Here is a 24251-nt window from a genome sequence, read left to right as displayed (position 1 = left end):
CTGTCCTTTGACTTCATTATGACACCAATGGAGCATCGAGGTCACCAATGTAGCGCAGTGATAAGCCCGAAATGAAGGCGAGGAGCCAGGTATTTCGGGAGGACTTTTATTAGGTGTTGTTCTCTTGACCAGTCGGGTCTGCAAGAGAAAGATCGCACCTAAACACCTGCCCTTTATCCCTGTAGCTAAGGGCCGCCCCCGGACTAGTGCCGAAGGGTTCGATGGTGGAATGGCCCGACTCTTGGGAGCCGCCACAACAGGAATATCACAGAGACCATAAGAAGATAATGGTAGGAGGATCAGACTACACAACCCCGCAATAGAATAAGGATAATTGTGAGATAAGATGAGGTAATTCCATTATGTTATAGTCCTGAAGGAACGGGATTTGAAAGGAGTCAATTCAATCATATTGATGTAATGTTTAACATTTCATTTGTGGACAATGTCACGAGAGACATATGGATTTACAATAAGTTCGACACAGATTGTTTTAGTCGTTGAACAGCATCTCTTCTTCTTCACAGAGCTTCTTCCACCGATGATCGCTAGACATAATGGTCAAATTGTGCTGGTCAACAGTATCCAAGGAAAATTAGGACTTCCATTCCGTGCAGCCTGTAAGATTTACACAGAATTTGCTCAGTATGTTCATTAATAAAATAAAAAGGAAATATCAGTGCATGCAAATATCATGCGTAAGACATCACACTAACTGCATGCAAAACATGGAGCATTCTTCTGACCTGTGGTTCAGTAACACTGAGTTGAAACACATCCATTCTTTACCTTACTGCTCATACAGGAATTTGACGTTAGACACTGTGGAAAATGTAATGACTGAATAACCTGCAGTTTGTTCTTAACTAAGGTTTAACATAACAACCTCGAGTTGTATTTTAATAGGATAATTCAGTATTACATGCTAACACAATCTTTCACTGCATTTCAACCAAGCTAATATGATAAAAATAATGAATGATCAATTGTGCTTTCTTAAAAATTGTCAAGTCAAGAGTGTTTTATTGTCATGAGTCCCAGATACAACAATGAAATTCTTACTTGCTGCAGCACAACAGAATAAGTAAACATAGTACACTGAAAATAATATGATAAAAGAGAGAGAAGTATATATACACATACCCACAAGTACGTGTACACACACACACACACACACACACACACACACACACACACACACACACACACACACACACACACACACACACACACACACATATATATATACGTATATACAGTACATACACATCCATACTCAAAAAATAAACAATAGTAGTGCAATAATAATAATAATAATGATAATGATAATGTCTATTGAAGTTCAGAGCTTATTTGAGGTTGTTGTGTTTAATAGCCTGATGGCTGTGGGGGAGAAGCTGTTCCTGAACCTGGACGTTACAGTTTTCAGGCTCCTGTACCTTCTTCCCGATGGCAGGGGTGAAATGAGTGTGTGGCCAGGATGGTGTGGGTCTGATGATGCTGGCTGCCTTTTTGAAGCAGCGACTCCGATAAATCCCTTAGATGGTGGGGAGGTCAGAGCCGGTGATGGACTGGGCAGTGTCACAACCATTTGCAGTCTTTTCCGCTCCCGAGCGTTCAAGTTGCTGAACCAGGCCATGATGTAACCAGTCAATGTGCTCTCTACTGTACACCTGTAGAAGTTCAAGAGAATCCTCTCTGACATACCAAATCTCTGTAATCTTCTCAGGAAGTAGAGGCATTGATGTACTTTATTCATAATTGCATCAGTGTGCTGGGTCCAGGAAAGATCTTCGGAAAGATGCACGCCCAGGAATTTGAAGTTTTTGACTCTCTCCACCATAATAAACAGGATTGTGCGTCCTCATCTTTCCTCTTCCAAAGTCCACAATCAGTTCATTGGTTTTACTGACATTGAGAGCCAGGTTGTTGTGCTGGCACCATTTGGTCAATCGGTCAATCTCACTTCTATACTCTGACTGATCACCATCTATAATTCATCTAACAATGGTGGTGTCGTCGGCGAAGTTGAAGATGGAGTTCGCACTGTGTCCGGCTACACAGTCATGAGTATAGAGTGAGTAGAGCAGGGGGGCTGAGCACGCAGCCTTGAGGTGCTCCCGTACTGATTATTAATGAGGAAGAAGTATTTCTGCCATTTCGAACAGTTATTAAAATCTTGCTGTAGTTTAGAATATTCTGACAATGTTTTATATCTCTTTCAAGATGCTGCTTCAAAGCATGCACTGCAAGCTTTTTTTGATTGCCTCCGGGCTGAATTTGCAGAATATGGCATTACTGTCAACACTGTGAGCCCAACATTCATCCGTTCTTATCATCAAATGCCAGAAGCTGGGAATTGGGAGGCATCCATTTGGAAATGTAAGAACCATCATAATTATTCACTTGGATCAGGAGATTAAAAAAAAAGGGGGGAAATAAATCTATCTGCAAGAAAATTCCTTGCATTGAAATAGATCCTGCATCCACAGGTGTGACTGAGCCTGAGACTTCAGACAGTTAAGACCAATTCATTTTGCTAGGAATTTTACCTTCGCAGAGCAATTGAGTTAATTTTTAAAATAATTTCGCTTTGGTATTTCAAGGAGCAAGAAATTTTACAAATGCAAAATGCCACAAATGCTAGAAAGTGAAATAAAAGAAGAAAATGTGGAAATGTACAAAAAGTTCAGGCAGTATCAGCAGCAAGGCAAATGGAGGTAGCATTTGGATCGATGACCTCTCATTAGAGTTGGGAATAGTGAGAGATGATGTCAATTTTCAGATACAGGGAATGAGGGAGAGATCGAAAGGAAAGGTAATTGACAAGGTTAGGGTTGTCAACAGTTCTGCATAATAGTTCTGCTATTAGGAAAATGAGCTGTCTCGTGACTTTGATATGCCACGTCAAATTAATTGTAATAACATAGAGAAGGCTGTAGGGCAGGGATAGGGATCTCCAGGCCAAACCAAACATCTTAAAATTAGTTACTGTGATGTTATTATGCAATTCATTGTGAGCCTTGAAGCCTTCCTCCCTGTCATGAAGCAATACTGTGGCTGTGGAGGTTGGAAAATATTGTGACTCCAGACTGAGCTTTCTTTGTTATTATTAATTCAGCCTTGTCAATATGAGGCACTTCCTTGACTGCAAAACTATATTCTGAATTTATCTCTGCTCATGTTCAACATTTGACTATTGCCAGTGTCCCTTGTTCAAGCTGGGTAACTGGGGCCAGAGACCCAGGGAGCAGGCCTCGTCTGGAGCGTAGGACTGGAGATCAAATGAAACCTGGAACCAGAGATCTGATAAGGCGTGTGCCCAAATCCTGAACCATATTCAGCTCTATTCTTAGGGATATAAGATGATGGGCCCAGGTCTATCACTGCCTACATCCAGTTTGTTCCTTTATAACACGGGTACGGTACAGATGGGAATAATACTGTCACTGAATACCACTATGTGACACTATAATAGGGTTCAGATCTTTCACTCTTTAGCAGTACAGTATTGCTATTTACAACACATTCATTGAATAAGACAGGTACAATATTGCTGGGTATGATCTATCATTCTTTCACACTGGGATAAAATACTTTTCGTATATTGGTGTGTTACTGGGTACAAGTATATTATAGTGTGCAGATAGAGTACAAACCTGTACCCACTAAATCAGGGATACGGTGCTGATGGAAACAGTTACTTCCCCCAGATAATCATGGATTAAGCCAGTGTTATAGATTGGGATGCAATGCCTCCAAGTGCAGGTGCGTCATGGCATAATGCCAGTGTGAAAACAGGACATTCACTTTATAACATTGGGGTAGAATATTGTGTAACACTGGGCTCCAGTATTAGTAGCTACTGACCTGTCACTGTACAACATTGGGTTATAGAATTACAATTGATATACATGATATACTTACAGTATCTCATTAATTTTGAAGTTTAGCTGCACTCCCATGGGAACTTTGTTGGAGGTGGATGTAATACTGTGGCATGAAAAATTAAAAACATTGTTGGGGCAATAAAGCAGTCTACTTCAGGACTGCACTCTGCCGAATTAAATGACCATTCAGTTGCCTGTTAACAGCTGGGAAGAAACTGTTCCTGAATCTGGAGGTGTGCGTTTTTGATCTTTGTACCTCTTGCTTGATGGGAGAGAGGAGAAGAGGGAGTGACTGAGGTGAGGCTAGTCCTTGATTATGCTGGTGGGCTTTCTAAGACAGTGTGAAGGGTGGATGGAGTCAATGGAAGGGAGGCTAGTTTGTGCAATGGTCTGAGATACGTCTATAGCTCTCTGCAATTTCTTACGGTCTTGGATGTTCCCAAACCAGGCTGTGATGCATCCCGAAAAGATGCTTTCTAGCGTGCATCTGTAGAAATTGGTGAGGGTTGTTAGGTAATAGGTACATGCCGAACTTCCTCAGCCTTCTAAGGAAATAGAGGCATTGGTGTGCTTTCTTGGCCATAGCTTTGATGTAGCTGGTGATATTTAAAACCTAGGAACTTGAAGCTTTCGACCATCTCTGCTTCGGTGCCATCAGTATAGATTGGGGTGTGTGTACTGCTTCGTTTCCTGAAGACATCACAATCTCCTTTATCTTGCTGACATTGAGGGAGAGGCTTGGCACCAAGTTACAAGATTCTCAATCTCCTTTTTATACTCAGTCTCGTTATTGTTTGACATCGGCCCACTACAGTGGTGTTGTCTGCGAACTTGTAGATTATGTTGGACTGGAATTTGGCTGCACATTCATGGGAGTATAAGGAGTATAGTAGAGGGTTGAGCACGCATCTATGTGGGGCACCAGTGTGAGAATGATTGTAGAGGATGATTTGTCACCCACCCTCAATGATTGTGGTCTGTGGGTTAGGAAGTCGAAGATCCAGTAGCAGAGGGGTGTACAACATTTTATGCGGGGTGCTGACTCTGGCTTCCATAAGTTTGCAGATGTGTTTAGTTGAGATAATGGTTCAGGTCGTATGCAGAACTGCCTTCCCTTCCATCTTAACTGGATGCAAGCAGGATACAATATTTGCACATTTAAACTGTGATTTGCAAAGTCTCAGAGCTAATACTGCAATCAGTCACACCCTGGGATTCAAAGCAATTCTCAATTTGGGAAATGTGGTATTTTTAATAATTACAAACCATTCATAACAGTCGCTGTGGATTGCAATACTAAGTGACCAATCTTTCTAACTCAGTAGTAAGACTTGAATTTATTTAGTTGCATGTGATTTGTCAGAGATATATACAGAAATGTTTCAATTTCAAGAAATTGCTTAAAAATAAAATAATGACATGCAAAAATGGGCAAGATTTTAGTTTGTGGAACATTTAACAATGGAATTATTATGAATAACCCCAAGATAGTGTTTTTTGAGGAATTAATCCTTTTTTTCCATGCATATGATCAAGGAGATTGAGAATATCCTTTGCTCTTCCATGAATTATACTGCATTATTTAAAATTCAATTTTTAATGAATGAAACAAACATGAAAAATCGCTTTTATGAAGGCTATAATTTGAGAATAACTACTGAAATAAAGCACGGGGCTAAGAGGGAAAATTAAATTGGAAGAGATGTTAATTGTTTTTTGATTGATTGTTAATTGAACACCACTCAGTCCGCCTAAACCTACCTGATCTCCCGGTTGCTGAACACTTGAACTCCCCCTCCCATTTCCACACTGACCTTTCTGCCCTGGGCCTCCTCCATTGTCAGAGTGAGGCCCAGCACAAATTGGAGGAACAGCACCTCATATTTCGCTTGGGCAGTTTACACCTCAGTGGTATGAATATTGGCTTTTCTAACTTCAAGTAACCCTTGCTTTCCTTCTTTTTCCATGTCTCTCCCTTTCCAGTTCTCCGACTGGTCTGACTGTCCCTGATTACACTTTATCTCAGTTTGCTTTGTTGTTACCTTCTCCTAGCTAACAATGATCTATTCTACATTTTCGTTGATCTCCACCCACTTTGATGTTTCGTTCTCACACCTTACACTTCCTTATTTCTGTATCTCCTCCTCCCCATCCCCTGACTCAGCCTGAAGAAGGGTCTCGACCTGAAACGTCACCCATTCCTTCTCTCCCGAGATGCTGCCTGTCCCGCTGAGTTACACCAGCTTTTTGTGTCTATCTTCGGTTTAAACCAGCATCTGCAGTTCCTTCCTACACATTAATTGTTTCTTTATTTGTTTTATGCTGCTTAGTTTTCTTCAGGAAGTTGGCGTATGGTGTTCACCCAGTGGAAGTAGCTGAGGAAGTGTTGTACACAGTGAACAGAGGCAGCAAGGAAGTGATTATTGGAAATCCTGTTTCAAAGGCATTTGTCTATTTAAGGACATTTTTTCCTGAAATATTTTTTGCAATTGTTGCTGCTGGAATCTCAAGCCAACCCATTACAGAGGAAGAACAATAACTTTCCTTTTTTAAGCCTTATTCTATGAAATTACTTCTCCCTCTCTCCTGCTATCTCTCCCATGTATTATGCTTATTATTTTCTGACTTATTTACCTCTTAACTCGCTTTTAGAATTGCTTTTTACCTAATCATTATCCCATTTCTCCTTTCTTCGTCTGTGTTCTATTCTGACAAATTATGGAGGTTTGGTGGATTAAGTTATGAGGGCAAATTGGATACATTTGGTTTGTATTCCCTTGAGATAAGGAAGTTGAGGGATGATCTTACTGAGGTATTGAAAGTAACATAAGGATTTGGTAGGGGAAAGTACAAATTATCTATAACTTTTAGTTGGATTATAAAGAAGAAGGGACACAATCTTATAATTAGAACTAAAATAACCAGGAGCAAAATCAGAAAATACTTCCTATATTAAATGTGTCAGGAATCTGGAAGTGTCTTCACCTGACAACATTGTGAATGCTGCAACGTTGGAGCTTTCAGGAGTTAGGCAGATTTATTTTAGTCAAAGATATTAAGGGAAATGGTGCAAAGACAGATAGTGGAATTGAGAAACAAATCAGTAGGGTAGATTTGCAATGCTGAAAAACCTACTATGCTCGATCTTTGCATTTTCTATAGTCTCACTTTTATTCTAACACCAGTGAGAGTTAAGCTGCATTCAATCAATTCTATTGGATAATTCACTGTGATATTTAAGTTGACTGATAGACCAGCACTGATAAATCTTTGTAGGTCAGAAGGTCAATCTGGCCTTCCATGTTCAAACCGAACCGTTTGACAATGTAATAAAGGATATACAAGAGTTTTAGGTGCACTGAATGGACTAAAGTGCAAAGACAGAAGTTTTTATTGCTCAGATCTCTAATATATTTGAGTTCTGAAATCTCCAGGAATTTTGCTACTTTTGTCATATGCGAATAAGGTAAAAAGCAAAGTGCTGGAGGAACTCAGCAGGCCAGGCAGCATCTGTGGGAGGAAATGGACACAGTGTCTTGCGTTGTGACCCTCTTCAGATTGATGCAGTAGAGGGGAGAAAGCTGGTAGAGAAGTGAGGGAAGGGGTGGGACAAAAACTGACAATGGTGTGGCAGGTTCAGGTGAAGAGGGGTGATAAGCAGATTGGTGTAGTTGGTAACAAAGGCTGGAGACGAAATGGAGGCAAAAGGATACAAATATGGAATCAGATAGAGAAGGAGTGAAATGTATATTGGAGGAAGGGATAGTAAGAGAAAGGGAAGAGGGGGGAAGAGAAGAGTGGGGGAATGGTGTGGGGGGAGACAAGGTGGAATGATACATGTGTGGATAATGTGCTATCACACTTTAGCATTTCCACAAACATGTATCTTAATGCAGTTGGTATTGTTTCATATGGTTTTCATGTAATTGTTGTTCGAGACCAATCGTATGAGTCTCAGAACATTGCTGTAGAAGTTTGTCTGGGCCAACCATCATCAGCTGTATTATCTCTTAAGTTCAGAATGGTGATGTTCACTGTTAGTTGCATAATGTTCAATTCCATTTGCACCCTCATATAAAGAAGCAACCCCTTCTAAAGACCAAATACAAGAGATAATCTGTCCAGAAGAACACCTAACCTCCTATATTTGACAATGAACATCCATACCATCCCTGTCAAATCCCTACCATCAACACATAATGAGAGTCACTGCAGCAGCCACATGCAAGCTGTGGCCCTAAGGTTAAATGCTAGGTATTCCATGGTGAGCAGTTCACCTCCTGGCTTGTCAAAGCTGTTCCATTGTGTCAAGAAAGGAGTGTGACTTCAGTGTTATTACAGCTCCAAAAGCAACCCGATACATCAGAACAATTTAGGATAAAGCAACCTAAAGCAACCTAACCCCATCTGATTAGCACCCATTCACTGCAGGAAACATTCACTTGGTACAGTGCTATGGTCCCACGTACAAAATTCATTCGAGTTACTTGTCAAGGCAACTGGAATTGCAGTCAGCTCTCCTCTGTCACATACCATCCTGACTTGGAAATATATTGATCAAAGGAAAATTATCAAGACCGGGCAAATGAGAGTAGCATGGTGGGCATCTTGGTTGGCAAGGATGAGTAGGGCCAAAGTATCTGTTACTGTGCTGCATGGCTAAGACTACAGCTCTAAATTCTCTATCGAACAACATGTAAATACCTTTACCCGAAGAACAATTGTAGAAGATGGCTGAGGAGTTAGAGAACATTTCTGCTTTGCTGACTATGTACATGAATAATTAAAAAAATCACAGACTTGATAACCACCGTATTAATGCTTGTTGTTTCTCTGTTTCTATCAGGTATTTGTTTAAGGCATTATATTTTGGCACCTGTCTTCATATTTGTAAAAATAATCTCAATACAAATGTCATTGTGACATCATATCACAAAATGTGTTATTTAGCAATTAAACTAGGGGTCACAGTTTAAGGATAAGAGGGAAGTCTTTTAGGACCGAGATGAGAAAATCATTTTTTACACAGAGAGTGGTGAATCTGTGGAATTCTCTGCCACAGAAGGTAGTTGAGGCCAGTTCATTGGCTATATTTAAGAGGGAGTTAGATGTAGCCCTTGTGGCTAAAGGGATCAGGGGGTATGGAAAGAAGGCAGGGATGGGATACTGAGTTGGATGATCAGCCATGATCATATCGAATGGCGGTACAGGCTCGAAGGGCCGAATGGCTTACTCCTGCACCTATTTTCTATGTTTCTATGTTTCTATGTAATTATAAAAAGTATTTTTTTGTACCACCCATGCACCCCTATTTTCTTCATTCCTCCTGATGATGGTGATTCCTACCGATATGTAGTTCTGAAGTGAACCTAGCTGGCTATTCATCTTTTAAAGGTGGCGTGGGTGTATCTGCTGCAATTTTTGACAGTATCCCATGCACATACATTTTCCAACTCGCATCATGACTAAATATTTTGCTTCCTTTGGTCCACTGTTGAGTAATTGCATACTTTCACCCCAACTGAGATAAGCCAACACAATATCGTTTGAATATTGAAGCTGAATTTGAGGAGCTTCATTCCACATCATGAAGTAAATCACGTCTCCTATTAGGTCAGAAAACACCTTCCCCGTTTTAAAGTCATAAAACATGTCATAAGTGCAGTTAATTATGCATTTTTCAAAATTCCAAGCAGTGATATTAGAGAACAAAACAGGGCATCTTACAGAAATTCCATCTGATAGTTTAATGCAAGATTTAAACCACTTAAAATAAATGGGTATTGCGAGCATTTAAAATGGAGCCAGAAAAACAAGAGAAACCGACTTAGCTTTCATGTATTAGTTCTGCCAATTGTGATTTCAATCCACAATGTGTAATGAACTGATTTGCATGCAGTCTAATATAAGACTAAATATATGTAATTTGTGTAGGAAATCTCAATGTCTCAATGTTATTCTGCAAACTTTGGCACTATCACTAATAAAGCAACATACTATCTTAATGACCTTATCTATAAATGATTGTCTTTCTGCTGACTGGTTAGATAATGTATTGTCTTTCTGCTGGCTGGTTAGCACGGAACAAAGGCTTTTCACTCTACCTCGGTACACGTGACAGTAAACTAAACTGAACTGAACTGAAAATGACAGGGAAATAGCCAATTAGTATTTCCTGAAATGTCAACTGGGCTTGTTATACTCCAAGTACAAACAGAAAAAATCTGGAAATATGCAGTGGATCATGCAGCATAAGTGGAGAGCTAAACAGTGTGAATGTTTCAGGTTGATTACCCTAATCTGTAGGTACTGTCTTAATAATAAGTGCTTAGATTGGTGGGAGTTTGCAATAGTTAGTTATATTAGTCTTTATTTTACTGTTATTAAGTCTATAGTACTGGTCTTTAGTTAAGGCAAAGCAGAAATGTGACCATGAAACCCTGAGCATATTAGGATTTCTACTGAACTCTGCTCTGCTCACTGACACACAAGCAACAATTCACAACCATAAAGCACAAGGAGAAAGCAACAAATAATGTAGATTGATTGGTCTAACTTCAGGTCTAGTGAAATGATTAATGTTTGCTTTGGCCAATCAGACATGTAATTAGACCAATGTTTACAATACGCTTGCTCAATATTAATGTGTAGGAAAGAACTGCAGATGCTGGTTTAAATCGAAGGTAGACACAAAATGCTGGTGTAACTCAGCGAGGCAGGCAGCATCTCTGGAGAGAAGGAATGGGGGAGGTTGCGGGTCGAGACCCTTCTTCAGACTGATGTCAGGGGAGGGGGCGGGACAAAGATAGAATGTAGTCTGAGACAGTAAGACTAGTGGGAGAACTGGGAAGGGGGAGGGGATAGAGAGGGAAAGCAAGGGCTATCTGAAGTTAGAGAAGTCAATGTTCATACCGCTGGGGTGTAAACTACCCAAGTGAAATATGAGGTGCTGTTCCTCCAATTTACGCTGGGCCTCACTCTGACAATAAAGGAGGCCCAGGGCAGAAAGGTCAGATTGGGAATGGGAGGGGGAGTTGAAATGCTGAGCCACCCGGAGATCAGGTTGATTAAGACGGACTGAGTGAAAGTGTTCAGTGAAACGATTGTCGAGCCTGCGCTTGTCTCGCCGATGTAGAGAAGATGACACCTGGAACAGCGGATACAGTAGACTTCTCTACATTGGCGAGACCAAGAGTCATAGTGATATAGTGTGGAAACAGGCCCTTCAGCACAACATGCCCACACCGACCAACTTGTTCCAGCTACACTAGTCCCACCTGCCTGCGTTTGATCCATATCCCTCCAAACTTGTCCTATCCATGTATCTGTCCAACTGTTTCTTAAACGTTGGAATAGTCCCAGCCTCAACTACTTCCTCTGGCAGCTTGTTCCATACACCCACAACCCTTTGTGTGAAAAAGTTACCCCTCAGATTCCTATTAAATATTTTTCCCTTCACCTTGAACCTATGTCCTCTGGTCCTCGATTCCCCTACTCTGGGCAAGAGATTCTGTGCATCTGATTTATTCCTCTCATGATCTTATACACCTCTATAAGACCACCTTTCAAACTCCTGTGCAGCAAGGAATAAAGACTCGGCCTACTCAACCTCTTCCTATAGATCAGACCCTCTAGTCCTGGCAACATTCTCGTAAATCTTCTCTGAACCCTTTCAAGCTTGACAATATCTTTCCTATAACATGGTGCCCAGAACCGAACACAATATTCTAAATGCACTCACCAATGTCTTATACAAATGCAATATGACCTCCCAACTTCTATACACAATATTCTGACTGATAAAGGCCAATGTGCCAAAAGCCGTTTTGAGCACCTTATCTACCTGCGACTCGACCTTCAAGGAACCATGCACCTGCACTCCTAGATCCCTCTGCTCTGCAACATTCTTCAGAGGCCTACCGTTCACTGTGTAGGTCCTGCCCTTGTTCGGCGTCCCAAGATGCAACACCTCACGTTTTTTCTATATTGCATTTTCTCTGAGATGAAGGCCTTCCACTACTTGATGTAACACTAAAATGCTGCCATGAAGCCTCTGCTGTGTTGCTTGCATTCAGATAAGTCTTTGGCTTGATATCTAGCAATAAGACTCATTACTTCCAAAACTTCAGAAATACCGGATTTGCAGCTGAGAGGAAAAAAGGCTCCAGAACGAAATTCAAAAGAACCGTTTGGTAAGGTCATGTTGAAGGTTGCCATCTACACTTAGTTTTCTGGAAAATTCCTAAACTATTTGACTCAGAGTGTGACATTGTAAAAGGGACTGCTGCAGAATGGCAGAAATGTTGATAGGGTTTGCCACTCTGAAGTATTGCTTCTCAAGTACAGTAATAGCTGCTTGCATTATGGCCTAAAGCTGCAATATTATTCATGGAATTAATGATCCTTGAGACACAGGTTAGCTCATGAAAGTGGTTTTTCAAAATGATGTTCATGCTATTAAACCTTCTTGCTGATGCTAGAATCCTACAGTAATAGTAAAATAGGGAAAAATGGCAAAATTATATCTGCTTTCTGGGGGGGGGGGGGGGGGGGGGGGGGGGGGGGGGGGGGGGGGTGGGGGGGAGTTATGGTGTGCAAGTATAATCACTACACCCTGAAGAGTTAAATATTCAAAATATTCTGGCTTGAAATTTGCACAGGTATTCTCAATACCAGCAAAGGGAATAGACAGCCCATAAGAGCATAAATGAATGGAAAGTCATCCAATTATAATACGCCTGGATTTCTTAAATCTTTATTGATCATTTTGTGGTCTTTTTACGCAAAGATGTCCTGTGTCCTGAATTTTTTAAGCAGTCTAATGGGTGCACTACGTGGGCACAGCAGAAGTGGGGTGCGAATGGCTATTTCTATCCATGAGCCCCCGTTGTAAACGTCAGCATGTGAGGCTGTTCACCACAGCCTTTCATAGGCCAGGCTTAGGATGGCTTGCAGCCACAGTCTCAAATGGTTATATACTTTAGTTGAAATGAGTGGAATTGCATGGGATGAAATATCAAAACCCAATCGGCTAATTAGGGGTGACCAACATGACTTTGTACTTGGCAGCTCTTTCAATATGTTTCAAGAATCACTAGAGTCAGGGGTGGTTACAGACGATTGGGAAAATGCAAATATTACTCTGCCGTCCAAGAAGGGAGCGAAGCAGCAGAGTAGAAACTATAGGCCGGTTAGTCTGAATTCCGGAAGTGGCGGCGCTGTGAAACGGCTGCGGCTCGCCTGCAGTCTGTCTGTTTTTACTTTTTTTGTGTTGTTTTTTTTGTCTAGTTCAGTTAAACTTTTGGTTATTAGGTGGTGTTATGTGTGTGGGGGAAGGGGGGGGGCTGAAACAGGGCTTTCTGTCTCTCCTTTCGGGGGAATGCGACTTTTTTGTCGTATCCCCCTTCTCTTCCCCCGCCTGAGCTGAGGCCTAATGGCGGAGCTGGCGGCCTCCAACCTGCGACCGACCTCGAGGCTCCGGAGGTAGAGCCAGCCAGGACTTACCAACGCGAGGCTGGCCGTCTTCAAGCTGCGGCAACGTTCGGGCAGCGGCACGACTCGGCGCTCCGGTGAGGGCGGACGGTGCGGGGCTGAGACACTCCTGTGTGGGCGGCCCGGCTACCGGCTGGAAGGCGCTCCCGTGTGGGCGGCCTGGGTCCCGGCTGGAAGGCGCTCCCGTGTGGGTGGCCCGGCTCTCAGCTGGAATGCGCTCCCGTGTGGGCGGCGCGGTGCGGGGCTGAGACGCTCTCATGTGGGCGGCCCGGTGCGGGACGGAGACGGTGCTCCGGTGGCTGAGGCGGCTTTATGGCGGCGGCGACCTGAATCCGGGGCTCGGCCGCGGGCCAGTGGACGACATCGTCGGGAGCTCGCAGGTCACAGGCTGGTGCCTGTTTTCCGGAGCTCCTGTGGCAACAGCTGCGTCCGCTGGACTGGAGGGCGGCAGCTTCGACCACCCTCGGGCCGCGGAGCTTGAACCGCGGGACTGACTTACCATTACCCGGTGGGGTATCGCCTCAGCGCAGAGGGAAAAGACGAGGCAAGAGACAGTAACTCTAAGACTTTTGCCTCCATCACAGTGAGGAGGTGCTTGGTGAACTCACTGTGGTGGATGTTAATAGTAAGATTAAACGAGAACTTACCAGTTTGAAGTTTGATCTGTATTTTATGAGGAGTTACGATGAGGGATTACATGAAGAAGCCCGCCAGGACGCATGCGTGTCATTCTTCAAAGCAGCGGTGTGAAATCACAGATAACTGTAATGACTAAACATAGTAAGATTAGAGAAGAGATACCAGTTAAGTATATGATCAAGGGTGGGAGCGGAGGGCACGTAATCCCTCATCGTAACTCCTCATAAAATACAGATCAAACTTCAAACTGGTAAGTTCTCGTTTAATTACTATTTTACTTCAGAGTCACGTGAGTGACTACGTGAAGATTTTAAAGCTCTGTGATTTCATGCCGTGTAAACGAGTCCATGCATCACGTCTGCCTTGATGACTGTAGGAGGAATTGTGTTAACATAATTTGGACATGAATTCGACATTGAAATCATAAAATTTGTTAACACAAAATTATAACCCCTTTTTATGGGTTTAAATTAATTTACAGAACTTAAAATTGTTTCTGCAAACATTCCAGGTTTCATTACTGGTTTGTTGTAAAATAATTGGAATGTTTTTCCCCCAGACCATCCTGCTGCCTTGAGGATTTGGTTCATTGGTACATCCAACTGTATCGCTGCCAATGTAGCTGCAGCCCTGGTGGAATGAGATTTAAAAATATTAGTATCCACCCCAGCCTGTGTTAGCACCTGTTTCAGCCATCTTGAGATGGTCTGGACCGTCACTCTTTTGTGTGGTTGCTTGTGGCTGACCAAAAGTGCCTTCTCATTGCCTCTTAGGATTTTCGTTGTCTCCATGTATAACGACAGATGTCTTACTATACAGAGACGGTCATCTGTTGGGTATGACCTAAATTGTATATTGAGGCCTGCTGATCCCTGTCTGTTCTGCTTTACTAACTCATAGATATGAAACGTAATATTTTCTGTTGAGGAAGTCATGTTGTCCAGTCTTAGTTTGTGCAGTGACTGTACTCTCTGTGCCGTGACCAATGCCATTAGCATGACTATTTTTAATGTCAGTCTGTGTAGGGACAGAGCTGTTGCTGGAGACCAATTCATGAGCATCTTCAGGACAATACTTACATCCCATATTTGGGAGTACCTGGTTCTTGGGGGATTAGTATTAAAAATTCCCCTCATAAGTTTTGTTACCAGTGGGTGAGTCCCAACAGAGTAACGCTCTGTCCCCTGCCATAGGTAAGTCGATAGGGCACTTCTGGCGCAGTTGATGGCACTGTAACTGAGCCCCTCATCATAGTGGAGGCCTGCCAGATATTCCAGAACAGACGGGATGTTCATGTCTCTGTAGGTGATGTTGTTTTTATGGCAGTACATCTCCCACTTCCTGATATAGACCGGATACTGTTTTTTGGTTGACTGTCTTTGGGCCGCCAATATCATGTTCACTGTTCGGTCCGTCAGTCCCAGTTGTAGTAGAGGTGTTTTTAAACTCTACAAATGAATAAGTTCAAATGTTTATGGCATGGGTGGCTATCCCTTGTTACGGGATGTAGCAATAAATCTGGTCTATGTGGGATGGTGATACATGGTTCTAATACCATGTTTAATACCACTGGGAACCATGGTTGAGTAGGCCAATCGGGTACTACCAAAATACCAGACGCAGAGTCTTGTTGTATTTTCCTTAATACCCGACTGATGAGGCAGAAAGGAGGGAATGCGTAAATAAACAATTTCCCCCCCAATGCAGCGAAAATGCATCTGTCGCCGCTGTCCCAGGGTCTGGTTCCCATGAAACATAATTTGATAACTGGTGGGTAAGCCTGGATGCGAATAGATCGATATCTGGTGTTCCATATTTTGTTGTAATATCAGCAAATACTTTTTTATTTAACATCCATTCGGTGTTTTCATTAAATTTGCGTGACCTGGTGTCTGCCACTAAATTTAGTCTTCCTGGTAGGTAAGTGGCTGATATCCAAATATCTCTCTGGATACACCATTGCCAAATTGTATTAGCCAGATTGTCACATGATGTCGATTTGTTTCCACCCATGTGGTTAATGTATGCTACCACGGTGGTATTGTCTATCTGTAGTCTAACATGCTGGTGATATGACCCAGTACAATATGACTTTAGGCTATGGAATGCACCCAACATTTCCAGGTAGTTTATGCCCAGTGTGAGTAATAATGATGCCTCCTGAGCAGTCCATCTACCTCCACAGCTGGTGATGGTATTGGTGGCTCCCCACCCAAGTGCACTGGCATCAGTTTGTAGTACCATGGAAGGGTTACTGACAATGATTGGATTGGAACAAAGCCAGATCTATCCACCATTTTAGTTCCATTTTTGCTTTGATTGGTAGTTTCATAGGTCTGTCAAAGTGACCTGCATTAATTTTGAGTGCTTGTATTTTTGCTCTCTGTAAGTTTTGGTAATGTAGAGGTCCAAATTGTGTGGCTGGAAAGGCAGCCACCATTTTGCCAATTACTTTTGCTACCAATCTGATGGATGGTTTGCTGATGTCAATGAGGTTATTGCAAGCCTCTATTAAATCTCTAGCCTTTCCCTTAGGCGGGGTCACCGACATGTGAACTGAGTCAATGGTGAACTCCAAATAGTCCATAGTAGTGGAAGGCGTTAGTTTAGATTTAACTGGATGGATAATAAATCCCAGTTTTTCAAACAACTGTTTTGTGGCTGTTACAGTTTGTTTGGCCAATTCCAAAGTTTTGCCCACAATGCTTAGCAGTAACAAAGGTTTCCATTTTGAAGTGAATATATTGTACAAATGTATTCAATTTTGTCAGATCTATGATGATGCGACAACCACCATCTTTTTTGTTTTTGGTAAATATATTGGACACGAATTCTAATGGTTCGTGTTGAGTTTTCTCAATTACACCTTTTACGTAAAGCCGCTCCAGTTCAGCTTGCGCTTTTGATTTTTCTTTATCAGAAAGCACGAACATTCGGTTCGGTATATGTTGAACTGGAGGGCTGTACTTGTGTATAAACTCTATTGTATATCGACTTGCTTCGATAGGTTGCCTCCAAACAATAGTATTGGTGGTTTTGTGGTCCCAGGTTTGCACAGTCCCTGCACCCCTTGCACACTTGTCTTTCCTTCTGCGGACCCCTCTTCCAGGTCAGCCCAGAACTGACCCGCAGTGCTCCCCTCTGATGAGGTAGAAGCACTGTGCAGCCCTTCAAGAGGTACTGCTGTGGGTTTATCATAGGGCCCACAGTGACCCGACTCCATCTCCCGGAGTCTGTCACGTTGGAGCAAATGCTCCACACACCGCTCCATCCGGCTCCAGCGCTCTCGGTCGCTGGCCGCCCGCGGTTCTTCAAAGTCGGACTCCTCTGAGTCCACGACCTTGTTTGTTTTGTGTCTAGCCTTACCGCCCGGCCGCGTAGATCTGGCCGGTGCGGAGGCGACATCGGGCACAGTTGATCCCACTATCGGTGATCCGAGTGCCGCTGGCTGCTGCTGGCTGCCCGCTGCTCCGCGGTCCTCCCTCACCAGCTTTGTCGCAGCCCGTTGGTTTCTCCACCTGTAATCAGCATGGGAAAACACAAAAAGACCGCAGCTCTTACCTGCAGGTCCTGGTTTAAATTGTCGCTATGGGGGAACGTCGTTCCACCCCGCCTCCTCCATTTTCGACTTGTCAAAAGTCGACGGCCCCATTCTGAATAGTCTCCCGCCCGGCCGTGGTATTTTGGCCGGCGCGGGACAAAAAGTCGGCACAGCTGATCACCTACGGGGCTTGTGCCTTCAGCTGCTGCTGGCTCCCGCAACTTTGCGGTCCTCCCCAGCCAGCTTTACTCGCAGCACTTGTGGACACTATTTTGTCCAGCTTCCCCCCCTGTGTAAAAACAGCGCGGGGACAAAAACTACCGCAGAGTAAATCACTTACCTGCAGGTCGCGGTTTCAAACTTACCGCTGCGGGGGAACGTTCCACCCCGCCTGTTGTTTCGCAAGCGTGAAAGCGATATGACACGCATGCGTCCTGGCGGACTTCTTCACGTAGTCACTCACGTGACTCCGAAGTAAAATTTGTGTTTATTGTGTGTTGTTATTATTACATGTATGGCTGCAGGCAACAACATTTCGTTCAGACCGAAAGGTCTGAATAACAAATAAAGGATTCAATTCAATTCAATTCAATTCAATTCAGTGGTTGGTGAGATTTTATTATATCCATTATAGTCCATTATAAAAGATGAGGTTTCTGAGTACATAGAAGCACACAATAAAATAGGCTGAAGTCAACATGGTTTTGTCCAAGTGAGATCTTGCCTAACGAACCTTTGGAATTCCTGGAATTTCCTGAAAGCCTGGATTTTCAGGCGGCCTTTGATAAGGTGCTGCACGTGAGTGCAAAAGAAGATGAGAGCCCATGGTATCAGAGGGAAGATACTGGCATGGATGGCAGGTTGGCTGGAGTGCAAAAGGCAAAGAGTAGAAATAAAGGGGGCTTTCTCTGCCAGTGACTAGCAGAGTTCTGCAGAGGTAGGTGCTGGGGCCGTTATTCTTCATGGTGTATATAAACGATTTGGATGAGGGAATTGAAGGCTTTGTGGCCACATTTGCAGATGATATGAAGATAGGTGTAGAGGCAGGTAGTGTAGAGAAACCAGGGACTCTGCAGAAGGACTTGGGCAGTTTGGGAGTGTGGGCTGAGAAGTGGCAGTTGGAATACAGCGTAGCAAAGTGTGGTCATGCATTTTAACGGTAGGAATAAAGACATAGACTATTTTCAAATGGGGAGAGAATTCAGAAATCTGAGGTGCAAAGGGACTTGGGAGTGCTGGTACAGGATTCCCAAAAAGTCGAATCAGTAATAAGTCGAATCAGTAATAAGAAAGGCAAATACAATGCTAGCATTTATGTCGAGAGGGCTACAATACAAAAACAGGAATATAATTCTGAAGTTTTATAATTAATTGCCATATAAATGCAGTGTTATGCATTTGGAGTTTGTGAGCAATTTTGGGCCCCATATCTGAGGAAGGATATGCTGGCATTGGAGAGGGTTGAGAGGAGATTTTACAAGAATGATCACAGGAATGATTGGGTTAATACCTGATGAGCATTTGATGGCTCTGGGCCTGTACTCCCTGTGTTTAGAAGGATGGTGGGAGGGAGACCTCAGAGAAACATACCTACTAAAGAAAGGACTAATTGGAGTGAATGTGGAGAAGATGTTTCCACTAGTGAAAGACTCTAGTACCAGAGGCCATAGTCTCAGAATAAAAGGTCGTACCTTTAGAAAGGAGACAAGGAAGAATTTCTTTAGTCAGAGGGTGGTGAATCTGTGGAATTCTTTGCCACGGAATGCTGTGGAGGCCAATTCAGTGCATATATTTACGGCAGAGATAGATAGATTCTTGAGTAGTATGGGTGTCAGGAGTTATGGGGCATAGGCAGGAGAATGGGGTTGAGAGGGAAAGATAGATCAGCCATGATTGAATGGCGGAGTAGACTTGATGGGCTGAATGGCCTAATTCTGCTCCTAGAACTTATGAACTTATGAGCTCATGTCTCACGAACTTGACTGAGTTTTTTGAGAGACAAAGGTTTGGGCAGCGGATGTTGTATACATGGATTTTAGTAAGGCTTTTGATAAGGTCCTTCATGGTAGGCTGATCCAGAAGCTTAAGATGTTTGGAATTCCCAATGGGCCCGCTGAGCCGTAGCTGTATCCCAACTGCAGGCCTGTCTCTCCCGAGGGAAGGCCGCCGAGCCGGGCCCCTGCTCGTCCCTGAAGATGGAGAATCAGAGACGAGGACAGAGGGAGGCAGCGATGGCAGTGGACTGGATAAAAGGCTCGGTGAGAAGAACCAGGGGTCTTATCTCCACGCCCTCAAGATTGGCTGTGGGAGGTGCCCACTGGGGCACATGGGCCGAAGAGGGCCAGGCCAGGATAGCGACATCGGTTTGTGCGACGACCAAAAGGTAGGCAATGGCTGCAATTGGCCCTTGTGGCCAGCTGAAGCTCGAAATATAAAATGGCGCCAAAATGACACAGAACCTATTTCCCAGGGTAGAAATGTCTAACACTAGAGGACATAGCTATAGATGTGAGGGAAAAGTTTAATGGAGATGTGCAGGGCAAGTATTAAACACAGAGGGTGATGGGGGCCTTGCACGCATTGTCAGGGGTGGTGTCACTGGATAGTGGCGTTTAAGAAGCTTTTGGATAGGCACATGCAAGTGCAGGGAATAAATGGATAGAGATCATGTGCAGGCAGACGAGATCAGTTCAGCAAAGCATCATGTTCGGCACAGACGTTGTGGACCAAAGGGCCCGTTCCTGTGCTGTACTGTTCTATGTTATTTTTAGTTTTAGCTTACTTTAGTTTAGGGATGCAGCCCTTCGGCCCATCGAGTCCGCACTGACCAGTGATCCCCACCCGCTAACACTATCCTAGATACACTAGCGACAATTTTACATTGTCATCAGGAAGAACATATAGAGGCATACTTAAAAAATAAAATTACTTTAGATAAGCATCAGAATGCTTATTTTTCTTCTAAACAATCCAAATAAATTAGCATTAAATGTGATGTTGATACTGTGCCAATTAGCAGTTTCAAGGGTAGTTACATTGCACAGACATTTGTGGAATAATTCCAAAGGTATGTAATTTCCCCAGGTATTTTGTTTAATTTACGCAGAGTTCAGCAGTGGCCATTGCTCAAACGTTTCAGTGTTGAACAAATTTCAATATTCTATAGTGAACAAATAGGTTGATGAGTCATAGCATTTGCCTATTTTATTCATGATGATTTTGGAGTGGGGGAATAGTAACACACATGGTGTAGCACGGAGATTAGTTTAGTTTAGAGATACAGCGTGGAAACAGGCCCTTTTGGATTATCCGTTTTTCTGGATCAACTGGGGTCATGCCCTCCGAGAGGAGTCCAACGGCACTGGAACGGTCTGCCTAGGCCAAGATACCGACCCGCAAAGTCAGTCACAGAATTTGGCTATGGGAATGGATCTGCCGGCTCTGGCCACGCCGGAGTTCCAGAGCCCCAGCCGTAGGGGATAAATCCGACCCACTGATCGATGTGGAACTCCCGATGAGGCCGCACCAGTCTAGATGTCACATATTCGGGGGGGACATCCGGGGGGAGATTTCAAGTGCACTTTCATAATTTTATCTGGATTAAAAGAAGCGCTAGACCATCAGTTGCCGGACATTCGGTAGTGGACCTGTATTACTCATACGTTTGCCTGAAGTAAATAACCTTGTTAGCGAAGCCTTTCCAGAAAACCAACAGATCTGTGGTTAAATATTCTACTGATACACCTTATTTTGGGACAGAAAGCAAAACGAGGCACATTACCCATCGTATGGGTATATGTAAACCTTAGTTTAAGCATTGTTCGCATCCTCTTCTGTTCGAGCTGTACTGTACAGTTTTATGTCCCAGTTGTCTTCAGGCTACCTTAGATTATTTATGCCAATCTACTGGTTATCAGCTTCCCCCACTCTCATTCATACTTTCCAGCCTGTATCCCAGAAAGTTCTGGCAAACAATTTTCAGGCCACCGTTTTATTTAGTGCATTTGCTATGCTGGGTAAAGTGAGGACTAGTTTCACTATCCTTCTGATTAATTTTACTGTTTGTATGCCTCGTTGCCATCGTCCCCTCAGCCAACAATGAATCATTCTATATTTCCTTGATCACATCTGCTTTGATCTGTTGTTTTCACACCTTAACCATCTATATCTCCAGTTTCCCTCTCCCCTGACTCTCAGTCTAAAGAAGGGTCTTGAACCAAGACGACACCCATTCCTTTTATCCAGAGTTGCTGCCTGTCCCGCTGTTACTCCAGCATTTAATGTCTATCTTCTATGTCCTGAATCTCTGGATCGGTAGTGGGAAATTAGCTAAGTCACTTCCTAAAGGGCACCAGCTACATAGAACATGGACGTTGCACCTGAAGTGACATAATGGTTGTCCCTGGTCTGATACCCAACAGCAAGGCTGTTCTGTGGGATATTGCTGTGAAATGGGATAGAAGAAAATCATCATTGCATGAATTTCATGCAACATCAGGTACCCCAGGAGCCATTAAACAGAATTGTTCTGCCAGTTTATAGATTGCAGGCATCTATACAAGTATTTTCCTTCATATCCTATCCTGTCACATCACAATCCCACACTCCGTCATCTTTTAAATACAAGTGCCGTTAGATTGAGATGCTCTTTAATGCTCTCCGAAAGGTTTATAAATAGTTGTTTTCCCCCATGTCCCCAAATTCCTCTGATGGCCACACGCCTATAAATGCATCGTTGCACCTTATGTGTATGGTGTTTTTTCTGAAATTGCAAATTATTATGCACATCTGCTAAAGTATAAACCTTGAGTGCCAATAACACTTGGGATCGAGGTGGATCTTAGGGAAATTAAAGCTATAATCCTATATGTTGAAGAAAAATTACCCACGATGTTTCCAAGTGGCCATAGTTTTGATTCAGGTCTGGAAATGGCTAACTGAGGCAATCCATGCACATGCAAAGGCAACATAGCCCACCTAGTGGCAGAATATTGGTACCACGCAAAAACTGCACATAGCAACCTGTAGATTTTTGGGATCTGAGAGGAAACAGGTATACCTGGACGAAATCTAAGTGCTAACAGAGAGAAAAAAATCTCAGACACTGAGCACTAGAGGTCAGGCTTGAACCTGGGTCCCTGGAGCATGAGTATTGCACTGCAGTCACTGTTGTAATACTAGAATGCCCAAATTTCACTATGACCTAACATGGAATGTCACACTCATATTTATAAATGTGCTGGATTTGAATATAAAGCTGGTGTCCAAGTCATTATTTTCTTTAGAAACATGGAGAACCGTGGGCGGGTCTTACCTTCTGCGCTATCAAGGTCGGCCATGGGAGGTACCCCCCCCCCCCCCGGGGAACAAGGGCTGAAAAGAGCCAGGCGTGGAGAGAGGCATTGGTTCGCAGGACAATCGGAATGGAGGCGATGGCTACAACGGGTCTTTGTGGCCAGCTGCAGCTGAAACTGTAAAATGGTGTCAAAATGACACCTCTTGCATATGGACCCAGTGGGCTGTTCTGTGCATACTGGACACATAACCATATAACCATATAACCATATAACAATTACAGCACGGAAACAGGCCATCTCGACCCTTCTAGTCCGTGCCGAACACATAATATCCCCTAGTCCCATATACCTGCGCTCAGACCATAACCCTCCATTCCTTTCCCATCCATATAATTATCCAATTTATTTTTAAATGATAAAAACGAACCTGCCTCCACCACCTTCACTGGAAGCTCATTCCACACAGCTACCACTCTCTGAGTAAAGAAGTTCCCCCTCATGTTACCCCTCATGTTACCCCTAAACTTCAGTCCCTTATCTGAATGATTGTGCTTATGTATGGTAATAGTTTTGCTGAGCCATTTGCAAAAATTGTATTTCACTGTACCTGGTAGATGTGACAATAAAGAAAACATTGAACCATGGGACCATTGAACTGCAGATGCTGGTTAATATACAGAAGGACACTAAGTGCTGGAGTAACTCAGTAGGTCAGGCAGCATCTAAAGAGAACATGGATAGGTGATATTTTGTGCTGAGACCCTTCTTCAGACTGATTGTGGTGGGGAAAAGAAAGCTAGAAGACAGGAGAGGTGGGACAAAGCATGGCAGGTAATAGGTGAATGAAGGCGATAGGGGATTTTGATATGCAGATGGTTGGAACAAAGGCCAGTTTTAAAGGCAGAAGGTGTGTGCCAAGGTTGAAGTGTTCTGAAGCTTGGAAAAAAAGTAGCAGAGGGGGAAATAGGTGGGAGTCTGGATGGGGCATAGGGGAGGAGAGAGGAGAAAAGAGTTGGGGGGAGGGTGTGGCTTGCTAGAAGGTTACCTAAAACTGGAAAATTCAGTCTGAAGAAGGGTCTCGACCCGAAATGTCATCCATTCCTTCTCTCCAGAGATGCTGCCTGTCCTGCTGAGTTTCTCCAGCATTTTGTGTCTACCTTCGATTTAAACTAGCATCTGGAGTTCTTTCCTACACAATTCAACATTCATACAATTTGGTTGTAAGCTACCCAAGAATATAAGGTGCTGTTCCTCCAGGTTGCGTGTGGCCTCAATCTAGCAATGGAGGAGGCCCAAGACAGAAAGGTCAGTCCGGGAATGAGAATGGGGAATTAAACAGGTTAGTAAATGGGAAATCCAGTAGGCCTAGGTGGACCGCGCGTATGTGTTTAG

At 43.3% G+C, this 24251-nt stretch overlaps 1 protein-coding gene across 3 annotated transcripts in view; it reads left to right on the top strand.

Moving 5' to 3' along the window:
• Positions 1-9099, top strand: part of dhrs7c (dehydrogenase/reductase 7C) — a 33456-nt gene extending 24357 nt beyond the window's left edge. For 2 of the 3 annotated variants that reach the window (XM_033044486.1, XM_033044487.1), the window contains exons 5-7: positions 528-620; positions 2227-2382; positions 6221-8674. In XM_033044486.1, the coding sequence (XP_032900377.1) occupies positions 528-620; positions 2227-2382; positions 6221-6429 (458 nt within the window). In that variant the 3' untranslated portion in view covers positions 6430-8674. Of the gene's footprint in view, positions 1-527; positions 621-2226; positions 2383-6220; positions 8675-9061 lie in introns of those variants that run through there. The other variant, XR_004415850.1, reaches the window with a different exon arrangement.
• Positions 9100-24251: the final 15152 nt, after the last annotated feature.

Source organism: Amblyraja radiata, chromosome 26 (assembly GCF_010909765.2).
Source record: "Amblyraja radiata isolate CabotCenter1 chromosome 26, sAmbRad1.1.pri, whole genome shotgun sequence".
Taxonomy (NCBI): domain Eukaryota; kingdom Metazoa; phylum Chordata; class Chondrichthyes; order Rajiformes; family Rajidae; genus Amblyraja; species Amblyraja radiata.
Note: the sequence above shows the minus strand (reverse complement) of the source record. Positions and strands in the feature narration are given on the sequence as shown.